At 39.5% G+C, this 27287-nt stretch overlaps 1 protein-coding gene across 1 annotated transcript in view; it reads right to left on the bottom strand.

The window, feature by feature from the left end:
* RAPGEF5 (Rap guanine nucleotide exchange factor 5) overlaps positions 1 to 27287 on the bottom strand; it is a gene marked incomplete at both ends in the record, with an annotated part of 218864 nt that overhangs the window by 134050 nt on the left and 57527 nt on the right. Inside the window, one exon of the mRNA XM_084230165.1 lies at positions 17476 to 17542. Coding sequence (XP_084086291.1) covers positions 17476 to 17542 — 67 coding nt within the window. The remainder of the gene's footprint in view (positions 1 to 17475; positions 17543 to 27287) is intronic.

Raw genomic sequence — 27287 nt, forward strand, 5'->3', positions numbered from 1 at the left:
ATTCAGGAGTGTGGAGGTAGTGGTGGTGAGCTCGGAAGGATCCTATGGCTTGCTATATTACACAAGGTTAATGATTTGCTATTGAAATTCATCTAATCATATTTATTTGAAGGCAAGTGCTAGACAATGGAACTTCACTGAGGACTGCTTTTGCCCTGGTCAGGTTATCATCACCCTTGGAAAAGGCAGCTTCCCCAGCACTGCTTTACCACTCTGATTTCCCTGGCTGCCTAGTGTAAATGCCATTCAAAAGGGTAATCTCTTCTTCCATATGATCCAGCAATTCCACTTCTAGGTATTTACCCAAATGACACAGAAACATTAATTCCAAAGGGCACATGCACCCCTATGTTTATAGTAGCACGATTTACAATAGCTAAGCTATAGAAACAACCCAAATGCCCAAAAACAGGTGACTGGATCAAGAAGATGTGGTACATATACACAATAGAATATTACTCAGCAATCAAAAAAGATAAACACATGCAGTTTGCAGCAACATGGATGGAGCTAGAAGGGATCATGCTCAGCAAAATAAGTCAGAAAGAAAAATATCGGATGGTCTCACTCATAGCAGGAATTTAGAAAACCTAAATAAGGGACCAGGAAAAAGACTAGCTAATACAAAGTAAAAATTAAAATCAACAAGTAACTATGGACCGGAGATGCACTGCGGCAGGGTGGGGGGCGGTGTGGAGAGGAAGGATTAGGGTCAAAATAAGGGGGGTGTGCAACTGTATGGGGAATATAACCAAAATGAAAATGCATACATTGTGCAAAAATGAAAAATGATGTAAGAATTATATAAAAGCAAATATTAAAAAAAAAAAGGGTAAGCTCTTGATCTCACTGATTCTATGATACCTGAAGACTCTCTCATGGAAATGACACAATAATGACAAGACAATCACTTCCCCTCAATCTTGAGAGCCTGTAATCTGAAAATATTCATGGTAAGAAAATTTGTCGTTGGAGATCTTATGGGGAAAGAGTGTTAGGAAAGATAGAAGTGATGAGTGACCAGAGCAGTGAAAAGCAACAACCAAATATCTGTTACAGCACTCTATATTTAAATTGTGTGTAAGGCTTATTGTAGTATTACCATCTCTTTTCAGGATTTTCCTCCGTCAGATCATTACAAATATTTGCGGGGTGGAGCAAAAATACAGACAACAAACATTCACTGGGAACTTGTGACTATCCCTGACTTTAAGATATCCTAAGGAAGATCATCCTGTGAGAGACAGCAAAGAAGCAGAGGTAGAAAATGATGCAAGAGGTGGCTCACTTAATTCCCTCACAAAGCATCAAAACTAGTCTTCTCAACTCCCTTCTTTCAGTTTCCCATACCTGAAATTTTCTTCAGGAGTTCTTCAGGTTTTCATTCTCTAATTAGAAATAAGGTTCAAAATATAAATGGCTCAGAAAGGTAAAGTACTGTATTCCCAATACTGGATATATTCAAAGATTTGTTGGGAAAAGGAAAGGAGAAATGGGATAAACAAGAAACCAATACAGGGAGCCAAGAAGATGAAAAATTGGGTATTAAAAAAGACAAGAACTCCAGAAAGAACCTAAGCTTTTCTTTTTCAACACAAAGTGATGGAGATTAGTCCAGTGTACTCTTGCTACAAAACATGAACATCAGGAGGCTTTAGGAGTATTTTATGGGGGTAGAGATGGAGTGGTGTAGAATAAACTCCCATGTTTCTGCTCCGGGAAGGAAAAGGTTTTTGATAAAACTTCCAAGTGTAGGTTATTCCTCACACAAAGCACAAAGGGGAAAGCAGCGATCAAGCAAAATACAAACTAAGACATCATTATGTGCTCCTATGGCATCTTCACAGCACTTCTTTTTTGTGTGCGCAATCACTTAATTAGTCACTTTAAATGGTATGATTAATGCTTGTCTTCTGGACAGAAGTTCCACTGAGTCAGGTAATGTTTGTCTTTTTTTGTAGTATTATCCAGGGCAATGAACACTCATTCACTGACCCACAGGAGGTGGACACAAAAGCAACCTTAAGGGAACATGGAAAGGGCCTAACACAGAGAATAAGCTGCCTGAGGGAGGATAATAGAAGTAGAAAGAGAAGGCATTCCCCAGGATTAAGCTACCTGCATAGAACATATATAGAATAACAACATATTAGGAGGACTCAAAGCTTTCTTTGCCAGTAATTTTAAGGTCTATATTGAAAACTAAAACTTTGAGTGACTGCAGAAACAGAGACTAGAATTTTCCTTAGGTACTAATACAGAACCTGTTCATATTGAAAAAGAAATATAGTATTTTACTATCAGCCAAGCCTTCAGATGACTAAGGTCCTGACCCGCATTTTGACAGCAACTTTCAGCAAAGATGCTCTTGAATTCCTGATATTCAAGGAATTGTTTGTGATATCAAGTAGATGTTAGTTTAAACCATTAAATTTGGGGGTAGTGTGTTATGCCACATTTATAGGCATTTATAGGACCACATTTATAGGACCATGATTGTCTATTATCTACTTATGTCATTGGATAATGTAATTTTTCTCATGACTGAAGTAGAAACCTCTTTCAGGTAAGGCCCAAGAAACGTGCACAAGTAAAGCCAAGAACCTGATACTGGTCATTGCTTTTCTCTAACACAGGAGTTAAACTACAGCCTAGGTAATTAAAAGATATGCATTGTTCTGAATCTGACAGGAAGTACATTATTGTCCTGACCTTTCTACATGACTTGAAGCCTCTGGGACTACATGTATTTCAGATTTCAAAATTTTGCATATTACAGAAAGGTAACCCATCTATGTCACATCCTCAGTGAGGTCTAAGGCAGCAACTTGCAATCAAGTACATTAATATTTCTGCAATGAAATGCATAATTATCCATACCACATGAGATGAAAAACTAGAAAAAGCCTCAGGACTTTCCACTAAATATGTTCAGTCTTGGTTAGAATGTCACCATGTTAGGAAAAAGTTTTGTTATCAGAGCTTTTGTATTTCAGAATGGTGAATAATGGATTGTAAACCTCTGCTGATTTTATGTTTATGTGTCTCTCCCACCTTTCTCTCATGTCTCTTGTCAAATACTATGTCATGACGTTTTGTCTACTAGGAAATGCTTTCTTTAAATAGCTAGGGCTTTCATCTATTTCAGTAGTTCTCAAACCTGACTGCAAATTAAGATCACTCTGGGAACTTTAAAAAACTATGGCTACTTGGGAACCAACTACATCAGAATCTCTGGGTGAGGATCCAAGACCAGGCATCAGTGTTTGCTGCTGTTATTGTTGCAAAGGTCCCTAAGTGATTCTATTCAATATAGTGTCTTAGTTTTCCTAAGACTCACCCTTTTAATCTTATAATCATTTCGACTCTGTTCCCCTCTTATTTAGTTCATTTGTAAAGAAACATAGCCTTCACCATGTGTTAGGTATAAAATTGAACTATACTCCAATCAAATGATAAGATTCAATTACTACATTAGCAGTTTGACAGACAGATCCACTCAAGTACAAGGAATATTGTAAGGAAGCTGTTTTGTTGCTGTTTTATTGTAAGACATTTTATTTTTCATTATGTGTATTGAGGTAACATTGACTTACAACTGTTTAAACGTCTTAGGAGTACAGGTTCACAACTTTACAAATATGTGTTGGCATAGCACACCCACCACAGTCCAGTGGGCCTCTCCCACCTCTAGTCCAACTCTCTGGTAGCCTCAGTTATGCAATCAGATTTCAAGGGTTAGTTTGGGTTTGTTTTTGTCTGGTCCTTTACTTTGTTTCTTTATATTTCACATGAGTGAAATCATCTGGTATTTGTCTTTCTCATAAGGAAGCTTTTGAAGAAGCTTCAACTTTAAAATATAGTATACTCAATATAAAAAGAACTGTATAATTCAAAACGCATCTGCAGCTTGGGCTATATTTGTTCTTATGAATATCTAAATAGAGGATAAATGAGGGCTGATAAGGCAGATCTCAAAATGTTCCCTTTTTCTTGGTTACTCATCAGAAACATGTTGAAATGTTTTGGTTTTCTATCTTCAATAACCAGCAGGAATGTTCACAAAATAGCCCTGACATGCAATAAGAATCAGTCAGTCTTATTTCCATGATTTTGTCTTCTTTTCTCCCTGGGACTTCAATAGTGCCTTCAAGCTGGAAATTCCAATGCCTGCAAAAACTGTTTTGCATCAACGCCATCCAAAGGCAGCAGAGTATCAAGTGCAAACTCTGAGCACCTCACATTGGGAGAGGTTAAATGAGAAGACCTAAGGAGGCCTTCTGCAGGAAGAGGCACTTGGAAACCAATCGAGAAGCTGGATATAAAGCCAATGAGAGGTCAGACCAACAGTGGCAAAGTTTTTAGATGATCCAAGGGTTGACATTTTAAACCAATTTTGATATGTATCACAAATTTCCTAAAGATTCAGAGTAAATCTATTAATCATAGAAACATCTAAATTTTGATACCATAATGGAAATGTTTTTAAAACACAGAATTCATGGTCTCAATTTCCTAAAACAGCAGTAAGCAGAGAACATAACCCAATATTCTTCCCTCTTTTATTCCCAAATATGCTCACTTTTGAACGACTATAAATCTTTATGGATTCTAGAAAATATAATTAATTGCTAAAGTAATCAACGTACTTCTAGATAAGTCACAAACCAAATAGTGATGGTAGCGAGACTTGTCCTATGAAGGAATATCTAAGGGCTAAGTAGCAATTTTCTTTGTTCCTCTCAAGCCTGTATTCCTATCTCCAAGTTTATTGCTTTGTCCCAAAGAGCTAATATTGCCACAAGTCTGACATATGGAATTCTTGTGATTACCTGTTAATGTCCACCAATAATTAGAAAATTAAGAAAGTTATGTATGTATCTGTCTAGACACTACTGCTGCCCACCTAACAGTTTATTTAACAAATACTCGTTTTTCCAATAAGTGTTATCACCACATCAAAGATATATTTGTTTAGCATTCTGAGATAATAAAATATGCTTGTGCTTACTCATCCATTTCAAGGCAATTAGGGATAGTTTTAAAATCTCTTATGTAGGTGTTTTTGTTGAATATATACAAATATGCCTATTAATATTAGTTTAACTTTGTGTTCACTTCAGCAGCACAGATACCAAAAATATTAGTTTAATTTTGACAACAATTAGCCAAAGACTAATACATATATGCAGCTGTGGCCTGAAATGAACAAAATGAATTGGAATAAAGTCCGATATTTAGGTTTTTAAAATCTGCTATTTAAGTCTGTTACACATACACATATATTTTGACAGAGTTTCACATAAAAAGATTTGATAACTTTTAGTAGTTAAAATATACTGGTATATTTTACCAGAAATGAGGTTTATTTTCTTTTTACAGCTATTACTAGAAGAATAACTTCTAGGTTACCAAAAAACCAATGAACTCCAGAAAAATCACCATCTGGATTACATTCAATTTGGAGTAGTATTTGTTTAGATTCCTGAGGAGTATATATATCCACAGGGGACAGCCACCTTCTAAAAGTATAAGTGCAATGAATGCAGCAATCTTTATCTACCTTGTCCTTTCTGTAGGATCTGTCACTATTAGCCACTCTCCTCTTTTTAACCACTAGAATTCCATGATATAAGCAGCTACAGACTTTTCTCTTTACTCTGGCTCTCATTTCTCTTCACATCAAGATCTCCTTTTCCTTCTCTATCTTTAAATATGGACAATCCTTAGTGATTTATCCTCCATCCTCTTGACCTTTTTCTCCTTCTGTTCATTATCTCTTGGACATCTCATTTACTTACAGGACTTTCAATTATACCTGCATCTCCAGGGTGTTAGAGCCCACATCTTCATCTCCTGAACCGAAATTCAACATTTCCAAATGTGAAGTCACTTTCTTACCTTCCTTCCACCATAAATCTGCTCCATGTTCCAAATAGCCAGTCAGAGCATGGTACCATCATGCACCCAGGGTTGCACGCCAAGAAATGAGGCATCCTTAATTATTTAACCAAAACTACTATCTCTACTTTAACTCTTCAGATCACTTATTATCATCACCACATTATTATAATATAGCTGAGCTTTACAATAAAATATAACAGGAGAAAATAAGTCCTTAATCATTTCAACATTTCAAGTTTTAGCCCTTTCTTCCCACCTAAATTATAAACTCCTGAACACCCTGTAGTGCCATCAAGGCATGGGGCAGGTTCTTGATAGATTCGGGAGACTGGTAAAGGAGAGTCCTGGAGCCCTTTGTGGCTTTTTCAGGCTTTTAATTATCTTTCTATACCATCTGTAGTGAGGCAACCAGGTGCAGAGCAGTCAGGGGAGCCGGGAGTAGGGTGGGGAGCCAGGCGGCTAGCAGTCCTCCTAGTCCCTGGCAAATCTTTACTCTTTCTCTTTGGGCTCCATTGTCTTGTGGTCCTGTCTCTCTGTAGTCACTCATCCTCTAGTAGCCATTCTGCTGTTGCCATCATCCTGTGTGTGATGCCGTCCTTATAGCCTCAGCCTCAGAGCTTAAGTATGCACACTTAACACATGCACACACCATACTCCAGATGTCCACAATCAGGCATGCACGCCCTAAGCCCACACTCCCAAGCCCCTTCCACATTCAAGGCTGCAGATGATAGCCACAGAGGCCTGCAGCATAAAAGCTTGAGCATCTTCATTTACCCTACACAACCTTACTAGTTCTGTTTATTATATTTCACCTATCCAGCCACCCCATTGCTACCAGCATCAAAGGAACTGGTATGATTCATTGAAAATTTGTGAACAGTGTTTAAAGTGCTTGCATTTTCAGAGTTTACTGTAAAAATAAACTTTCAGAATTTCATAGAATTCTACAGCTTTTAAAAATGTATTAAGAACAGACTTCAGTTTTAGAAATTCACTTTGAAACCTCAGAAGTATCAATCAACTTAATTAGCTGTGGCCTGGCAGTTTTTGACATCCAAGAGATAATGTTATTTCATGAGTCAAGGGATTATGGGTATGTATTCAACAAGGAATGTGTATTAATTTTATATTTCTGCCAGATGAAATTACAACCCATTTAGTGGCTTAGAACGACACCTATTTCTCATCTCACATTCCTGCAGGTTATAACTCCAGGTACATACATCACAGGCATGTCATAGGTTGGTCCACTTCTCAGCGATTCACAAAACCAAATTCTAAGTATGGGAAGGGCTGTGTTCATTACTAAAGTCTCAGGGGAGAACATGTTTCAAAATTCATTCAGGTTGTTGGTAGAAGCTAGTTCTTGCATCTGTAGGATGAAGGTGCCCATTTCCTTGTTGGTCATCACCTAGAACCTCTCTTAGTTTCTAGAGGTGTCTTTCTAGTCCCTGCACCTGGGCTGCTGCTACTCAGAGTAGGCAAAGCTGTGCTCAATCCTTCTTACCTTCTTTTCTGCCATTTCTTTTTGACTCCCACTAAAGCAAGTTCATTGCTCTTAAGGAATCATGGAATTAGACTGGGTCTAGGCAGACAGTTCAGGTCTATAACCTTAATTACATCTACAAAATACCTCTTGCTATGCAATATAATACTTATAGGTGGGTTGCGAAGCTGCCCGCAGCCTCTGCAGTGCTGGTTCATTCCCCGGCCCCCGGGCAAGGGTCCCACATGGTGCGCAGACTTCTCCTGCCGCCTGCTGCTCCCCTCAGCAGTGCATTTCGTCAGTCTGTCTGTTCGGTTCCCCGCTCTGGCTCTGGTGGATTCTCTCACCCTCCCGTGCTTCTGACTGTACCCAGTGCTTGTATAAATAAATAAATCTTAAAAAAAAAAAAAACTTATAGGCACCAAAGAGTTTTTATCACCATTCCACCTACCACAGAATAGTAATACAGATTCTAAGGGCCTTTCTGAAAAACTATCTTGCCACATATTTTGGGAGCCTTATAGTAACTTTTTAGCAAATTCTAGTCTTAGGACATAATTTATCTGCTATAAAATTTTTATCAGAGCACACTTCTGAGTTTACACAATGAAACCAGATGACCTGAGAAATAGTCTGAATAAATTTCTAAATTGCTAAACCATGCAGTCATGTTTACAAGTTTTAATGGTTTCTATAGATTAAATACTAAAATACTATTTAACATAACTTTATAGGTCTCATTTCAAAAGTCTTCAAATAAAAAGATAATTCTATAATCAAATACCAAACCCACACAGTTCAGACCTATTTGGCAACTATGAAGTATTTTAAATAAAGATAATGTGGAAAATTGCTTTTTGAACCCAAGATTATTTTTATTTAATGCTGGTTTTTAATTAACACTTCCTGTTTCAAGTACTTCATCTGTCCAACATGAATGATAATACATTCTGCGATGTGAGATTGAAATGTGATAGTGGAAAGTGTATTAATTTTGGAATGTGTATTAACTGGCCATCATTCTCTGTGTGATGCCGTCCTTACAGCCTCAGCCTCCAAGTTTAAATCTGCACACTTAACATATGCACACACCATACTCCAGATGTCCACCATCAGGCATGCATGCCCTGCGCCCACACTCCCAAGCCCCTTCCACATTCAAGGCTGCAGATGTTAGCCACAGAGGCCTGCAGCATAAAAGCTTGAGCATCTTCACTTAGCACAATCATTGAACAATGAAAAAACGAACCCTTAGTCTTTTACCCATTTCTCACTTGGTCTTCTTGAGACTGAAAATAACCACAATATTAAAAAATAAGGCATGAGAATGAAAATCCATGGAATGGGATACCATGGAACCATACATATGTTTATGGGGGAATTTTAGCACTGCAAACATATCATACTGTAGGGTAAGGAAGGATGTCAGGCTTTTCTGCCCTCCTGCCATCGGGATGGATGATGGATCCTTGCGGTCCTGAATGCATGCCTGATGGCGGGCACCTAGAGTAGGGTGTGGGCATAGGTACATGGGATTCACCTGGGCTGAGACTGGGCTTTTAAGGGCGGCATCATGGGGATGCCAGCAGCAGCAGCAGAAGCCCCAAGAGAAGCCGAGAGAGAAGCAGAGAAGGCCAGAGAGCCCAGACAGAGTGAAGACTTGTTGGGGGCTGGCAGGCCTGCCAGCCTACCAGCCCCCCAGCACCCCTGCCTACCGTATACCCGGTAATCCCAATAAAAACCTGTAAAACCACTGAGGACTCTGACTCATCCTTTGCCCGGTCGGCTGGATCAGAAAACCTGCTCAGTGGCCCATTCCTGACCCTACAATTGGCGTAAGTCGGCAAGATGATCCATGCAGATGGGTATGGAGCCCTCCGAAGACCTGGAGGGACCAAGGAGTTGTAACAGACTGTGTTTGCCTGTGACGACGCTGCAGGTGCCATGGTGGCACAGAAGGTGGACACGATCCGGGAGCTATAGGACATGACCTCAGCTGGAGGAGGAGTTGCCCAAGAGTACCAGCCAATGACCCCTGAGGCAGCAAGAATCATTGGTGAAGAGAGGACCACGATTCGGAGCTCGCCAGTGCTGATTCAGGGAGAGGACAACGAACTTGGCCTAATGGACTTGGACTGATGGACTCAGACTGATGAACTTGGACTGACAATCCCGCCAGAAGGCGGAGGACCTTGGCAGGTTATGTTTTTTTTTGGGAATCTGGGGGTGGCCAGTGGGCCTTGATGGCCAAAAGCAGCCTGTGTGTGTGCCCAGCAGCTAGGCAGAGGAGAAAAGCCAACTGAGAAGGCAAAAGTTGGTACTGATGCTAAGTTGAGTAGCCCTGAGCGGCTGTTAAGCAGCCTGAGTATGCTGAAGACATGTGAGTCTCATAAAATCACCTGTGGGTGATGCCCTGCTCGTTGTCGAGTGAGGGTGAGGAGCAGAGGAACCTGTCCTTGGGGGACGGGTGGGGAACGTGGCTTGGGGTGGAGCCCAAGCCGAATGTAGAGTTTGGATCCCCGACCCATGTGCTTGTGCAGTGGGTTGGCCTGAGTGCAGGGGTCTGTGAGTCGCAATGGTGGCTATGAAAGCCGAATGTTGGAGCAACTGCAGACAGAAACCCTGAGGGTTGGTGATTACCCCCAACAGAATAGAATCGCCAATCCCAGAGCTAGTGCATCCTGGGGGTGGATGTGGTGTGTGGCTTGTAGCCAAGAGTACAGCCAGAGAAGGCCAGGAAGCCTGACGGCTCCTGGCGTGTTAAAGTAGATGCCTTGAGTGATTCCCCTCCCTCGTATGAGCAGTGCCTTCAGCAGCAGATTTGGTGGCTTATCTGCTGGTACCAATAATTGTCTTTTGCCACTAGGTTGGGGCCCTGCCTGGACTTATTTGTGTTCTATTGTATTTTGTTGTTATATTGTGATGTATTTGCTTTTGTGGGCCATGGCTGCATTGTTATGTTTGCTAAGAAACAAAATTGTATATATGTAGAGTGTATGGCAGAAAACCCTGAGGGGGTGGACTGTAGGGAAGGGAAGGATGTCAGGCTTTTCTGCCCTCCCGCCATCGGGATGGATGATGGATCTTTGTGGTCCTGAATGCATGCCTGATGGCGGGCACCTAGAGTAGGGTGAGGGCATAGGTAGATGGGATTCACCTGGGCTAAGACTGGGCTTTTAAGGGCAGTGTCATGGGGATGCCAGCAGCAGCAGCAGAAGCCCCAAGAGAAGCCGAGAGAGAAGCAGAGAAGGCCAGAGAGCCAAGATAGAGTGAAGACTTGCTGGGGGCTGGCAGGCCTGCCAGTCTACCAGCCCCCCAGCCCCCCCCTGCCTGCCGTATGCCTGGTGAACCCCAATAAAAGTCTGCAAAACCAATGAGGACTCTGACTCCTCCTTTACCCAGTCTGCATGGGATCCTAGAAAACTTGCACTGTGTCATTCCTGCCCTTACAATGCAAAAAGTACAGGCCACAAAATAAAGGGAGTGGGGATTTTTTGGGAAAAAAATTTATGCAAAATTAAGTGTTGCTAACATATGAGTGGTTTTCTAGAATTTTCTTTTATTCTAGAATTTTAGAAAACTGTAAAGTCTTTATGCTCAAATTAAAAAATACATCAGCTTAATAACATGAAAACTACAAAGCTTCATCTACAGTACAGTAGTGACAATTTATGACCAGGTTTACCATCATTAATTTGACATTAACAAACATAGGAATAGAATTCACACCATTTCTATGCAACTTTTACAAAAAATTTCAATACATTCTAATATTTTACAACAATACAAAGTAACAGAACTAATTTTGAATCTATCTTATTACCACTAAAAAACTCCAGTGATTTCACTTTGTTTCCTGGTCTTTTCTGCATGTGTGGACAGACTCTATAAGCTATAACAACCAACGTATGAAAAATTACATTCCATCTAAGTAGCTAAAAGAAGTTCTATTTTAAACAAACGTACAAAGAAACAGCTCTGTAGAAATGTTCATGGCTCATCTTTGAGGCTCCTTTAGCTTCTCTTAGATAGCATGTCACAATAATACTTCATAAACCCAAAGAATGTCAATACACAAATTCATAGCTGAATGGTATATTTCTATTCCTTGTCAATAAAAATGTCTGTGTTTTAATGTGTATTGCATATCATTTTTCTTCATTTTGAGGATACCCTAATACACACACACACACACACACACGCACACACACATATCTGCTATTCACATGGGATTTGTTTGGACATATTTCATTTTTGCATGTGTTCTACACACTCACACCTTCCTGAGCAGTTGCTTTTAAATAAACATCCCCCAACGGGGCTCATTTCACAGGAAACATAGCATATATTCTAGCCAAATTCTCAAGGCTAGAGTTAAATTAGACTACATGTAATCTGGGTAGACTAAGTTTATTTGGAAGTAGAGAGGATACTAAGTAAGTGATTTTTTTTTTAAATTATAGATAACTTTTTTTAAAAAAGATTTATTTATTTATACAAGCATTGGGTGGGACCCTCCCCTGGGGGCTGGGGATCGAACGGCGCTGCGGGCAGCTTCCCAACCCAGCACTCAACCGCTGCGCCACCGGGGAGGCCCACTTAGTAATTGATTTTTAAAAGCTGTGTTGTGTACATCTGAATATTTTGAGATTTGGGGATATATTCCCAAGATGAAAAAAATTGTTTTAATGTGCAAAAGACATAGAACACGTAAGTATCTTTATTGACAATAGAAATATACCATTCAGCTATCTGTTCAAGTAATGACAGTTGTGGGTGTGTGAAGTGTCACTGTGAGATCCCGACTGAGGGAAACTAAAGAAGCTTGAACCAGCTCCCCAAGTGGTCCTAGAGATCTACAATTAATTGCCCAAGGCCCGTTGGCCACTCTTAACTGATGAGGTAGCCCTAAAGCACAACAAGGGAAAGTACTAACAAGTTCCATGGCTCCTTACAACAAGAACAAGGCAGGGCCTCCCTGGTGGCACAAGGGGTTGAGTCTCAGCACTATAAAGCTATCCGCAGCCACTGTAGCACAAGTTCGATCCTCTCTGGCCCGCAGACTTGTCCTGTCTCGCCCACTGCTCCCCTCAGTAGTGTATTTCAGTCAGTCTGCCTGTTCTGCTCCCCATTCTGTCAAATGCTCTCACCCACCTATATCCCAGTTCCTGTATGCATGAAAAACAAAACAAAACAAAACAAGGCATACCACACCTGAAATGTGTTATAATTCCTCTGGTGCTTTTTAACTGCTCCTTGAAACCTGGTCTGTATTCTAGGGGCTCATTTGACACTTTTTCTCAGAACTCAATCTACCTGGCCCTTTCCCAAATTACATATTAGCTTTTTAGACACTGGAAGAGTTGGTACCAGTATGCCAAGCAGGAATTTTATGTTCCCTACAGATAAGAAATATGAAGATAACAAGATGTGCATGATCCTGTGGCAGCCAAACAGAAGGTTAGTCATTCCCTGAGGAGTAACTTACTTTTATTCTCTGAACAAGCATGCCTGCTCAGGTCTGTGATAGACTAAGAAAAGGGAGACTAACTATTTTCATGTTCGCCATTCCCCAGAAAAAAGGAAAGGCAGTGTAAAGGGCAGGGCAGGCCACAGTGCAGGTTTTCTGATCCCATGCAGGCCGGGTAAAGGAGGAGTCAGAGTCCTCAGTAGTTTTGCAGGTTTTTTATTTGGGGTTCACCAGGCATATGGCAGGCAGGGGTGCTGGCTGGGGGGCTGGGAGGCCTGCCAGCCTCCCAGCCCCCAGCAAATCCTCACTCTATCTGGGCTCTCTGGCGTTGGTTCTGCTGCTTCTCGGCTTCTCTTTCGGCTTCTGCTTCAGCTTCTGCTGCTACTGCTGCTGCTGCTGCTGCTACTGCTGGCGCCCCCCCCCCCCCCCCCCCCGTGACGCCGCCCTTAAAAGCACAGTCTTAGCTCAGCTGAATCCCATCTACCTATGCCCACACCCTATTCCAGGTGCCCGCCATCAGGCATGCATTCAGGACAAGGATCCATCATCTATCCTGATGGCGGGAGGGCAGAAAAGCCTGATATTTTCTTTACCCTACAGGCAGATAGCCAGGAAAAGGGTAAGTGGGAACTTGTATTTTAGCATTAAAAAAAAATTTAAATGTGGTAAAATCATCACTGGATTGTGCTCGTCATACACTAAAAGTAACAGATTCTCCACACTTTCAGCAACCTAACATTGTTTCTAGATCTTGCTAACTTGGCAATGAGTCTCTTAAAAAAGTCTCTACAATTATAATTTTTAAAGATTCATCAAATTTCAGATCACATGATATTCCAACTTCCTGAACAGACCAATGTCAAAGTTTCCAATCAAAAGTGTCCCTGTTGTCATCAGATACTAGTGTTCAAAAGGAATTTTCCACAGCCACAAACTCAAGTAGATTCATCAAAAACAAACTAAAGGAATTCTGGATATTTCATAGACTTTCTAAGCACAGAGAAGGTGTAAACAGCATCCTGTGAAAGACATACTTTAAAGAAAATGACTGAAGTTTCAGGTGAAAGCTCAGATAGCAAAGAAGAGTTTTAAATGAGTGAAAGCAAAATATGAGAACAGGCAATATTAGAGGAATGAAATAGCCGCCAAAACAGAGAATCCTGAGAAGTTTGGGTCTTTGAGGTTCATAGTGACATGCTTCCTTCTAGTGACATGACCATTTGTTGTTCAGAAAGACCCCTTTGCCTCTGTTTAAGTATTTTCCAAGAGATGTTTGTCTAAAGAAAAGAATAGACAGCGGTCCAAGTTAAGTGTAAGCCTTCATCAGAGTAAAATCATCTGTTTTACTTGTAAAGAAGAATCCCAAGTGGGGAAAAAACAAGACTTTGATTTTACTAGAAAGAAAGAATCAAGGACAAATTCATAGGTGATGTGAAAATGGATAGAGTTACATCACAGTTTCTGGACACTAAGCAGAGAAAAATGTATTTGTGAAGCTGACAACATGCAGCACTTAGTAATAATCACCTCTTTTTAAACTAGAGAGGTAGAAAAAGAAATTCTATAGCAGGTTTCTTTTTCTTTAATACATCTGTAACCAAGGTTAAATGGTATAATTGCTTTCAGACCTTAAAGAGCACAAAAAAAATTATTTAACTTTCTCTGTAAGGCTTGTATTTACAGATAAGTAATAGCAACAACCCAGCTGTGCCCTAGGACCAGCTGGAAACAGAAAACAAAGAGAAAGAAGGGGCTGCCCCCTTTTTTTTACCAGGCCCATGGTAAAAAGCATCTATCTGTTCAAATTCTGACTGCTTCAACCTGTTTAAGGTCTGCAAAGTGACGAAAGACAGTGCTGAGGAAAGCAGTGGGCGGCAAGAGAGGTCTGCGCGCCATGTGGGACCCTCACTGGTGGCTGGGGATCGAACCGGCGCTGCAGAGGTTGCAGGCAGCTTCGCAGCCCAGCGCTCAACCGCTGTGCCACCAGGGGAGGCCCTACAACACTCTTTTTGGTGCTTAAGCTGGTTAAGACCAATCTTGCCAGAAAAAAGGGCATTAATGCAATTCCTGGAAATCCCTGCCTATTTCTCTGAAATCCTACTCACTCAGATCCTTCAGCTACTCCCTTTATCAGAACTTTCCCATTAAGTGCCTGCTTTTCCCTAATTTGGAGAGATGGCCTTGGGACTGTAGTCTGCCATGTCCTCAAGTTGCCAGTATCTGATCATACCTGAATTCTTTCCACCAATTCTTGTCTCTTGTTTTGGTTTATGAGAAGCAAGTCACTAACTCCCCCAAAACTCCTGTTACATTTTCACCAAAAATTGTACATATTAGCATGTCTATTTGCTTCTTGGGGCTTCATCCGCCTCAAAATCTCCTAGAATTTATAGCAATCCCCTTCATATGCAAGTTGGGTTTTATTTGTTTAGCTCAGAGGTATTTCTCAGAGGAGTGATAGCTGAAGACCTTATGAGAATGAATTCAGAGAATACCACTGAAAGCATCAAAAGCAGAAGTTCTTCATTAAAGTTGGATGGACTGAAGACATGAGCAAGGAGATTGAGCAGAAACATACAGATAAATCTATTTACATGAAAATTACAAACTATATCAGCCGAAAGTACAGGAGGTAAGATGATCTGGCTACATGGCCCCAGAGTAACAGATTTTGCTCTCATCTCCAATGATGGAGCTCCCTGAATTCTGAACACATGATTTGTAATTTTATTACTCAAAGAATCTCAATCACTACCACCATCAGGTTAGTGTTTTATGATAGAGCACTCAACACTGTTCTCTTTACTATTCAAGTGATGGCTGACTTTGTCGAACCAGGAAGCACAAAGGGCCACACAACCCTTTAGTCATTTGATTCCTCTACTTTTACACAGTCCCACTGATTATTTTTTAAACAATTATTTGTGCTCCTTTTTAAACACATTTTTCTTTTGGTTCCCACAAAAACAATCATAGACTAGATTTTTGTCAGCTTCTCAACCAGTTTCCTCACCTCCAACAAATCCTCTTTCTTAAATCTACTTCATGTTAATCTGGTATTCAAAAAGTCATTTTTCTTAACTAGGGCATTCTTCTGGTTAAGAAAGAATGCCCTTTCTTAAGTCTGGGTTGACTCATTGTACTTTCTCATTCCTATACCTGTCCATAGTAAATCCTAGAGCTGGTACATGCATCTACCTGTTCAAATTCTGACTGCTTCAACCTGTTCAAGGTCTATCTCCTCAAAGAAGCTTTCTGTTAACTATTCTTGAATTTATTGTACACAACACTCTTTTTGGTGCTCAATTGCCAGCTGCTTTATATGTTTACTTTCCAAATGTACTTGTCTTCCTCATGTGGCTTTAGGACCACATCTTACATGTCTTCACTGTTTCTGAAACTATCCTAGTAACAATATCATAAAATGATGAGTCATAGTACTTAAGTGAACATGATTAGGAAGCAGAAAATTTCAAATTTCAATCCTCATTATATTCTTTTCAAATGTTGTGATTTGGGAAGGCTACCTAGCTGCTACAAATTTTCACATATTAAAACAGAAATAATACCGATTATATAGCATTGTTGTGAAGTTTAACAGAATGTGTATGTGTGTGCATGAATGTGTATATACACACACATACAATTTTAACATAGAATTTGGTCCATAGGGAGTGCTTTTTAAACATATGACTATTAGATTTTGCATATAATTGACACTCCTCTTTGAACAATATGTTAAACTGCAAAGGCCATGCTAACTAGTTTTTCTTATACTGTCAAAATTTCATTTTACATTAAGTTTCACAACCATGATCATTATTTTAGCCAAAAATTGCTTTTTCTAAAATAAATTACAGTAGAATAGGAAAGTTAACTTTTACCAGGACCTAGTATATAGAACTCTGTGCAAGAAGAGTTTCAGTCCAAATACAGCTCCCAATCTGCATGATTTTCAGCAATTATCATTTTAATAATGCAGCTAAAGCCAAGTCAGAGCCAAAGCCAAATCAGAGCCTTTGGTAAGGCTAGAAAAAGTTTCCAGAATGTCAGGCCATCAGATAAAGATTTTGTGAGACAGAATTGCTAGCGCCTATCTGAACTGAAAGTCAATGATTAGTGATCATGACCAGTTTTTTCTATGACGAAATTTAAAGTTTGCTTTCAACCAACTAGACAATTACCAACTCTGATGAGTACCTTTAAAAAACAGTGAAAATGTTGCAATCAAGTATATTAAAAACTTACAACAACCTCGTGTTTTGTTAGCTGAGGTGGTTTCCCCTCCTCCAGAATGAGACATACATTGTTTTCTCTTTTGTGCAACAAATCATAACTTTCCCTAGGTTAAGTCATACTGTATTTAAATAATCAGATATTACGCCTCTGCTAAGGTTCCAGAGACTTTCCACTAGGAATATCTAAGATCTTGCAGGAGAGGCATGAAGTATATAGCAAGTAATTGTCTCCTTTAGCTTTGCTTTCAGCCACCCACAATGAAAAGCATCCACAGGAGAGTGTCTTTCTACACCACTCTATACCCAACTGCCACCCTTCCAGGCTCCTGCCCATTATTTCTGCTCCTCCAGGCAGGGAAACTGCATGGCCTTACCTCGGATGTTAGACGAGCAAGAATTTCATCACTGCTTTCTTCAGAGTCTTCAATTTTCTGATGAGACCTTTGAAAAACAAAGAGCAAATTACCTTCAGCTTTGCTTACTCAAATTTATCTACCAAGTTATGGGGAACACATGGCAAATAATGGCACTATTGTTATTACATTAATGAAATTATCATGCAATAACATGATGTCAAGAATGCCATAGGAACATAATTCCACTGCAGCTCAACTTTGCCTTCAAAATCAATTAGCAAGAACCTTTTACACCAGTTGAATCCTGAGAATCAAGTATTGTTTTCTAAATGTTATCACAGAATAATCCTGACATGCCAGACTTACAAATATGAGCATGCACAAACATAAGTAGATGTGAATATAGAGTACTTAAGTACTGAAATGCCCTCTAAGTCTAAATGAAATCCAGATTTTGAAAATATAAAATAGGAATTTTCCATTATAGTTGAGTTTCAGCCAAAATAAATTTACTATGAAATGGTCTATTATAGGTCTAATACTATGATAGGAATTATGGGCCATATAAAAGCAAAAGAAGCAATTCACTCTTTCTTAAGGATAAGAACTCAAGAAAAATTATGCATATGTTAAATCACTAAAGAAATATTTAACCTACCTTACATTGTTCTGGAAAGTCATTTAATAATATAATGCATCAGAAAAATTATACCACACAAATATGAAATTATCTATTTGTGAAGGCAAAATCTTATAAAGTATCTTACCCCCTCTCCACCCCAGTTTGGAAAAAGAAAAAAACTAGCTAATGCTGTTTGAATATATATAATTGTCACCCAGATCTATTTTCCCAAGCAATCCTTTCCAATACCATCTGTGGACTTGGAGGGACTGGTGGTAACTGCCCTGCAGATAGGCATTATAAGAATAGCAGTCCAATGATGGATTTTAATCTTGGTAACTGCTGCGGGCCATTGGGAATACTAGCTCTGTGGGGCAGGAAGGTAAAAAGAAGCTTTTTAAGAAGGGAAAAGCTAGATGGATCAAGTCTAGTACTGGTTCCTCATTTTTGTAAATGTAATTAAACCCTTTTACAGAAAAAAGAAACACACTCTTTAAATCAGAGCAATAAATTATAAGCCACTGCCTTTACAAAAATTGCATGAAATAGGTATTATAACTAACCTATTCCAAAAAAAGCAAGTTACCTTGATAGTGAGTATATCAAACAATGAGTGTGATTACTAAAGTATCTATTCATGGGTTTCCATATAAGGAAGTCATACAGAGGAGAGTTTTACAACCTTTATAACCTAAGCCACCAAACCAAGTTTTTATGTTTAAGCTGAGGTGACGCAGCAGATATGACAAGAAATTAAGAGCCAAACACAGTAGATAAAAGGGCACCAAACAAGGGCTTTCATGCACTAACTCTGTAGTAAAGCTTGGGCTGGTCATGCTGTCTCACATCTCCCAGACCCCAGCAAGCACCTGAAGGATTAGCTAATGGGCATGTCATATTTCACACTAGCACAGATTCTGTTGTGAATGTGTTTGCAACAAACTGCTGAAAGGAACTCAAAATTTCAAATGAAACTTGTGTATGTGACTGATAATGGTACTTCATGAGTAATGGCTGAGGCACTGTTGGTTTAGCAACAAATAATTTAGTGCCTGTTCAGAAACAAAACTATTTTTCATCATTCTTCTAAAACAAAACATCCCTTGGCAGAAACATTTCTAAAGGAAATATTTGTAAGAGAGACAGAGTGATGATCTCTTGAGAGCTGTACTTAGCCCACAGTCTATTTTTATCACCTCAATCATCATGATTTATGCCCAGAGCTCCCAAGTCTGTCTCCAGCCTCTCAATTTTCCCAGAACTCACCTTGTTTCCTCCATCTGCCATTAAAATGATGCCAGGTGGCAATTCCAAGAACTTTATCTGTGCCCTTGTGTGGACCTTACATTGAACTTCTCTTGCCTCCCTCTCTCATTGCTTCTATAGCATCTCTCACGACTCAGCTTCATGGCCACCATGTGGCCCTTCCCTCCCTCCTGCACTCTCTCCCTATCTTTGCCAGTCATCAGATCCTCTCACTCCCCATCCTCATGCTCAGCTTTCCTTGAGGCCTTCCCCACCCAGCTTCACTGACAGTTGAGGTCCTCACCTTTACAAATTACCATCTTCTAACCAACTTCTTGGCCTCTGGTTTCTACTTTCAGGATCATCATTCTAAAATCCAAATCCAGGTCCTGCTATTCTTCAGACTCCAAATCCTCAGTATCCCAATGCCTACTGAAAGCTCTAGAATTCAGAAATACTCTTGCTTTCCTGCCAATATGCCCCAGATTCCCCTCCACCAGAAGGTACTTAAAGCTCACCCAGCATAAAGGAGGGTCCTGGGGGCAGCACTGGGTAACAGGAAAATAGTGGAAGAGCTTAAAAGGGGGAAAGAAGAGAGAAGGCCAACACTCAGCCATTCTTCTTTCTCATTACTGTGGCCACTATTTAACTTAAGCTCCTCTCCATCTGTCTGCCAGAATGTCCAGAAATACCAGCTCTTTCCCCAGCATGTGTATTTTTTATGAGATAAATTCTGGTTTTATGTATGTACATATATCCTCAATGCAACCTGAAGACAAAGTTTTTATATGTCAAATCATAATAGATAAAGAAACAGATGGTGGTGGGGAATAAAGAGAAGGAAATACTTGAATTGTTGCCCATCATCAGTAAAGGGGACTGTGCTGCCCAGGAAACAAGACAGAAAGAGAGACTCTGAGTGTGGTGTTCAAGAGACAGAGAGAGAAACAAACCCTGGCTGCAATCAGCAGGTAACTGCAGCAACAAGTGTAATAAGGAAGAGAAAGAAGAGATAAGGAGTAACCTGGGAAAGAAGACCCATCCCTGAGGGTTTGTACCCGCAGAAAGCTCCAGTCCAACAGGCTTTGCATGGCTGCTTCTCAAGGTCTCTGTTTATAAATATGCTTAAACTAGACCCAGAAATTTGCAAGGGGAAAGTGTCTAGTCCTAGTGCTATAGGAAAATGTCCTTGTAAGTTTGATGAGTCTAAGGGGCTGTTGTGAGACCACGGAAAACACAAGAGCCTGTGGTTCTCTGACCTTCTCACTCTAACAATCAAGCTGGACACATTACCATTCTACCCAACTCCCATCAAAACAAACAAAAAACCTCTCTGTCTTCCCAATAATCTTCCTCATCATAACTGATGGCACCTCCGTTTCTCCAGTTGGAAGTCATCCTTAAATTCACTGTCTACACACACTCCATATTTACATCCTGAAAGCCTACTGTCTCCTATTTCACCACCTCTTACCACCTCAACTCCTGCCATGGTGGTCTCAGCCACAAAACCTCTTACCTGAACCCAGGAGCCAGAATGATCTTAACATGTAAGTCAGACCATGTTCCTGCTCTGCTCAAAATCCTCAAATGACTCCCCATCTAATTCAGCAAAAAGTCAAACTCCCAGTGGTTGACAAAGCCCTTGGGACCTTGTATCCTGGTAGTTTGCTAATCTCTCACTCTCTTCACTCTGCTCAGCCGCATGTACTTAAGACTCCAATGTTTCTGCCCTGGGCCTTTACAGTGGCTGCACCTCTACTTAGTACACACCCTCAGATATCCGTGTTGTTTTTTAACTCATGTCCTTCAAGTCTCTGTCAACTTCTTGGAGGCCTTCCCTGGTCCGTATCCTTAGCCTTCATTTCTTACTTTATTTTTCCTCATAAAGTTTTCTGCTTTAACTAACATACATCTCTTTATTTATGAAATTTTATGTCCTCCTCTGTTAGACTAGAGGCTCCACAGAAGAGATTTCTGTCTGTTCTGTTCATTGTTATACCTCTAACACTTAGAATACAGCCTAATATCTAAGAGGTATACAGAAAATACTTTATTGGAGTACCTTAAACTTCAAGGAATGCTCACTTATGAACCACCATTCATCCCAAGACTACCCCTACATAAGATTTTAGCTGGTTATCTGCAGTTAGTTCAACTGAATGATCCTGCTTATACTCAAGAACTATTCCCAGTAGCTACTCCATCATGCTCCCAGACCATTGTAGCAGTCTTCTTTCATTGACCTTCCTGTCATTAAAATCCAACAAGAATGACTTTCTTATACCTAATTCCAAAGAGCTGGTAATTTTGAAAACATCTTAAATAAAATACTAGCAATACAATAATCACTCCCAACTATTCACTGTCCCCTAAGAAATAATTAGTACAGATTTAGCGACAGTTAACAATCATTTTATACAACTCATAAAGCAAAGAAAAGCAGCAGGAAGTTCCCCACCTGAGAAGGTCTCCCAACACACTATTTGCTCTGAGAAGGTTAAATGGTCACATGGTATTGAGGTTTATTAAAGAGCCTTAGGAGACAGTGCAGAGGAGGCATGATCTGGGCAATGGGATTCCTTTATACCACTCAGGCCCAGTATAATCTCTTAGCAACTTGGATTTAATTGGTGTCCCTGTGGAGGTTCTCAGAATTTTCTTAGTGAGAATTCCTTGATGAGGATTAGTATGATACATCTGAGATTATCCCAATAAAGTGGCTTTTTTTTTTGAATACTCTTTTTATCACTCTATAAAAGAGACAAAACCCACATTCCTATATCACATTTGGACCAAAGACATTTCTGATTCAAGATCTAAGAACAGGGCCTCCCTAGTGGCACAGGGGTTAAGGACAGCTCTGTCAAGCTATCACAGCCACTGCAACACGAATTTGATTCCCAGCCAGCTCAGGAGCTACCCACATGGTGCAGCAGACCTCCCTTGCCTCTCCCACTGCTCTCCTTAGCAGGCTTTCAGTAAATAAGCCTCTTCTGCTCCCCACACTCTCTGGTGAGTCCTCTCACCCCCTGCACCTCTGGCTTATACCCCAGTTCTTGTATGCATAAATAAATAAATCTTTAAAAAAAAAGATTTAAGAACAATCAGTACCATTTTAGATTTGGAAAATCCTACTTCTTTTTTCAGCAGTAGAAAAGGTTTCCCAGTATCCCATGGTAGAAGGTAAGAAGCATTTTCTTACAGAAGTATTATTCAAATAATATCATTTTACATTTATATATTGATACAGCTTTTAAAATGCACCAGTGGGCTGTCAAGAGCTACCACTATGTCTAGTTATCATTGTTCCTAAAGGAAAAAAAAGTGCTAAATGCATTCCAAAACCTACAAAATAAACAAACATTTGGAGTCAAGTTCAAGAAAAGGAGACTGCACAGCTGGCATACACAATCCAGTGAAAGTATCATTCATTCACACCCTTCCAAACACACTTGTGCCAGCACTAGACTGGACACAGGCAAATTGCACATTACAGAGAAATCAACCAATGTGACATGGGTCCTCAGTTTTCATGTAAAATGCTATTACAATCATACATTTTCTTTGTTTCTGAGTGCTTTGTATACACTGTAATTAACCTTTGTTTTAAAGAGAGATATTCTAGATCCGTACCTAATGAGGGTAGAGAATATACTTATCTCCGAATCAGAATTTTAATAGGAAAGAGGATGTGAGGGATGTTGGGCAGACTTGCTCACTACCTCCCACCACCACCACCACCACCACCCACAGCTGGACTAACACTGACCTGCTCTGGACTATTTAGTTTGGAGGGACTTGAGAGAAAGGATGGACCTCAGACTACCCATACAAGAGGTTAATGAAATTCTAGGGCACGGAATTAACCAGAATCAAAACAAACGACACAGGAATCTTCCAAACATGATCCCATGATAAACAGGAGATGAACAGCACATAAATATATGGAAAAAATCAGAATATAGAGTAAAATCTTTCTTTAGCAAATCTGTCTTTAAGATAACTCTGTCAAACACAAGTCAGAGTCACTTAACCTGATCTGTGATTGTTAGCAGTATCTTGAGAGAGGCAATATCCAAGATGAGGCTCTGGTGGACAAGGGGATATCCTGGATTGTCAACAACATTACTAGGACAAGAAAGTGGGAAGTGGCAAGAGATAAAGCTAGTGATAAAGGCCGGCCCAGAGCAGTCAGGGCGCCTCTGCTACTATAAAGAGAGTTTTGGTTTTATGCTAAGGGTCATGAACAGTGGTTATAAAGCAAACAAGATGGATTGAGACGTGACTAGAAGACATAAAATGAAAGGTAGATTTGGTTTTATCCTATGATTGAAAGAACCATTTGTTTGCTGAAGGAGACTAGCCAACAGAGTGAAAGGCTGAGAAATCAGGACTGGGAAGTCTCTAAGGAGAGGTATGACCCACAGTCTGGGTAGAAGAATGAGTCTTGTGCAAAATGAGGGGCTCTTCCTCTACCAAGATGAGAAGGGATACAGTTAAGCTGGATGAGGATGACTGAAGATACCACAGCACACATTCTTGGATAATCCAGAGTCCATTCCACAACTGCTGAGTGTTCAGCAAGGAAAGGTATTCAGAGATTTTTCTCTTTCAGAAATGTTTCCTTGGTCAGGTTTGACAGTTTTCTTCCTAAGAAATCACTGCCAGCAAGTCTTTGAAACCACAAAAGATATGCTCCTCTGGATACACAGACTGACTCCCTCTCTACCACATCCAATACCCACTGACTCCAAGAGGATAACAAAGGTCACAGCTGAAGTTCAAGTACTGTGCCCTCAGTATCTTCCTGTGACATCTATGTTCTGGTGAAAAAGTCTGTTATGATAACAAAGCAAATTCCTATGGCAAATAGAAAAAGTGGGGAGTTAGAAGAATGGTAATTGAGTTTTTTTAAATATCTTTGATAGCAAGGACACAAACACCTATCCAACTGAACAGTAATAAATTGTGATGTGGCCAATTTCATCAAGGGTCTGTAGTAATGTATTCCTCTAAAGTTGAATAAAGTTAGTAATTATTGATAATTCTTTTTCACATTTTATATTGATGATGTGAGGATTAACACTTAATATTTAAACAGCTACATTCAAATGCTTGCACAACCTGACCTCAAAATTCAATTTTTGGTACAATTTTTGTACTATTCATAAATATTGATATTCTCTGATAAAGATAACCAATCTGATCCCACACCTGGAATAAGTCTTGCCTATAAACAATAGAAATTTTGGAGCACTTAGTGCTTCCTTGGGAGAAGGGGTTATGACTAATAACAAAGACTAAAAACCAGCTGATTTCGTAATATCTTTATACAAACTAATGTGATAAATGGGAATTTTCTTTACCTATGATTCTAGTAAACAACTTATGCCAAGTTCCATCGTGAAAATTTTCTTTGCAGAAAAACATGTTTGTTTACTCATACAGGATGTCCTCTTCAAGGACCATAAAATGAAAATCTAATAAGGAAAAGTCAAGAGCACAAAGGGTAGGTTTGGGACATAGGCATGACTGACCAGAAGTTGATCTCCCCAGTTAGAAAGTGTTAATCCTGCACTATTTCAGAAATTAAGAGCCACTGGATTTCATGTTGCTCATAGATGCTGCTTGGAAAGGAAAAGTTAGGCAGAAAAAAGAGAATGAAGGCAGTAGATGTAACAGGGCAGTGGAGAGGGTGGCATTAATATTTATAGGGTGATAAGGAAAGACGGGGACCTGAATTTTGTGAGTCCTCACTGTGGAACTGATATTAAATACATGGTTAGTAAGGAAACATTCAAAGTATGGGTAGAAAAACAAAACTCTGAAGACTGAACGTCAGGATACTCCCTTGTTAGAGGTTCATGTTTCCAAATGTAAGTTTTATTATTATGAAGATAGGCTGAAGACAACAGATCAGTAGATGGCTGCTGTTGAAAATATATGTGAGACTGTGGAGAATTGCATCTTAAGATTGAATTTTCCAATCCATGAATGTGAATATAGCTTTAACTTAAGTCTTGTTTGGTTTTTTTTTTTTTTTTCATCAGATATTTGAAATATTGGCATATAATTCTTAGGCAGATTTTCTTAGATCTATTCCTAAATGTTTCATAGTGTATTCTGTGCTAATACATAGAAATAAAATGGATTGTGTATATTGACCTTGTATCCTAGGACCTAAATCTACTTATTAGTTCTACAATATTTTTTGTAGATTTCTTAGGATTGTCTATGTATATAATTATGCACCTGCAAAGAGGGGTAGCTTTATATTTTCCTTTTAATCTGTATTCCTGTATTTCTTTTTCTTGGCTTACTGCACTGGCTAGAGCTAAAGAGAAGTGATAAGAGGAAATGTATTAGCCTTGTTCCCAATATTAGTGGGAAAGCATTTAGTCTTTTAGTCTAAGTATGATATGAACTATAGGTTTTATGTAAACTTTTATCAGATTGAGGAATTCTCTTACACTCCTAATTTTCAGTGAAATTTGAACATGAATGAATATTAAATTTTCTCAAAGGTTTTTTCACATCTGTGGAGTTCATCACAGTTTTTTTTAGAATGACTATCATATATTATGTTGAATTTTAAATGATGAAACACCCTTGCATTCCTAGAATAATCTCCCCTTTTTTTATGATGCATTATATTTTTACATCTTGCTGGATCCCATTTACTAATATTTGTTGAAAATATAACTGCAATTTTCTTTTTCTGAATTTTGTGATAACAATGCTTGCCTCATAAAAGGCTTTCATGATTTATATGTGGTCATATTCCTCACAGGGTCAAGCACACTACTTTACACAAACCTCATGTTCAGTAAATGCCTGTTCAATAAATCACTCAGTAGAGTATAGGTGACAAGTTGTTGTCTTTTCCCAGACCCTCTGCTCCTCGCCCTTTTTCCTTACCTAAAAATTAAGAGGAGTAAATTCAATTATCAAGGAAATTCCTTCCAGATACAAAATGCTTATGAAGCTAACTATATGGAATTTCAGAAGTGTTAACCAAGTGACATTAGGTACTGTGCTCGAATAAAATTTTCCAGTCATGGTACTATTAATCTGGTTTCTTTATGGTACTATTTTGAGGTCTTGATTTAACTTTTCCTATCACTCAAAACAGCTCTCTCTGTAATGTTCACTTATATAACAGGAGATCTCAAATTTGGTGAGCATTAGCATCACCTTCAGAACTTTATTAAAAATAGTGATATCCATGTATCATCTCTCTACCCCAACCCTCATTAAGTAGATCTCAGATTATACCTCTTTACTTTTTAAAACCACGTGGTTGAGAACCACTGTGAATTCACTTAACAGTTAAGTTGTATTTATTTCAGAAGTTTCTATATATAATTAAGTCACTCTTTTTATTCAATGAAAAGATAATATTTGGCTTCCCCATGGATTTGCAAGCCACTTGCAATCAGTTTGAGTCTCATTCCCACCCTCTGCTTTCAAAGTATGAGTTCCACTGTTTGTGACCCACTGATTCAAAACATCAAGCTACCCTGCATTGTCTCAAAATGCCATCAGTCTTCCTAACTTCATTCCTAAAAACACTGTTCTACCTATCTCATATAATCTCCTATTTATCTAGAGCACAAAAATCATGAATGCCAAGAACTTCACCTTAACTTACTAGATTGAGTTTTCTCTAAAATAAGGAAATTGAATGTTAGCATAATATGTCATTAAGCTTGCTGCCCAATAACAGTAACAACAATGAACAGGCATGAGGTTAAAAAATAGTTGTTGGAATCAGGAGAGTCAGGTTAGGATACAATGAGAGGGAGCTATTTCAGCAGAGGGTCAAGAATGGCACATCTCTGGAAGCTACAGACAGACCTCAGGAGCTTCAGCAATGCCAGCAGCTCTCCCGGAGGATGGACCACCAGGCAGGCCCACCTGATGGAGCTGAGGTAGAAGACCCAACTGACACCAACTTTAG

Source organism: Talpa europaea (genome assembly GCF_964194135.1).
Source record: "Talpa europaea genome assembly, chromosome: 3".
Taxonomy (NCBI): domain Eukaryota; kingdom Metazoa; phylum Chordata; class Mammalia; order Eulipotyphla; family Talpidae; genus Talpa; species Talpa europaea.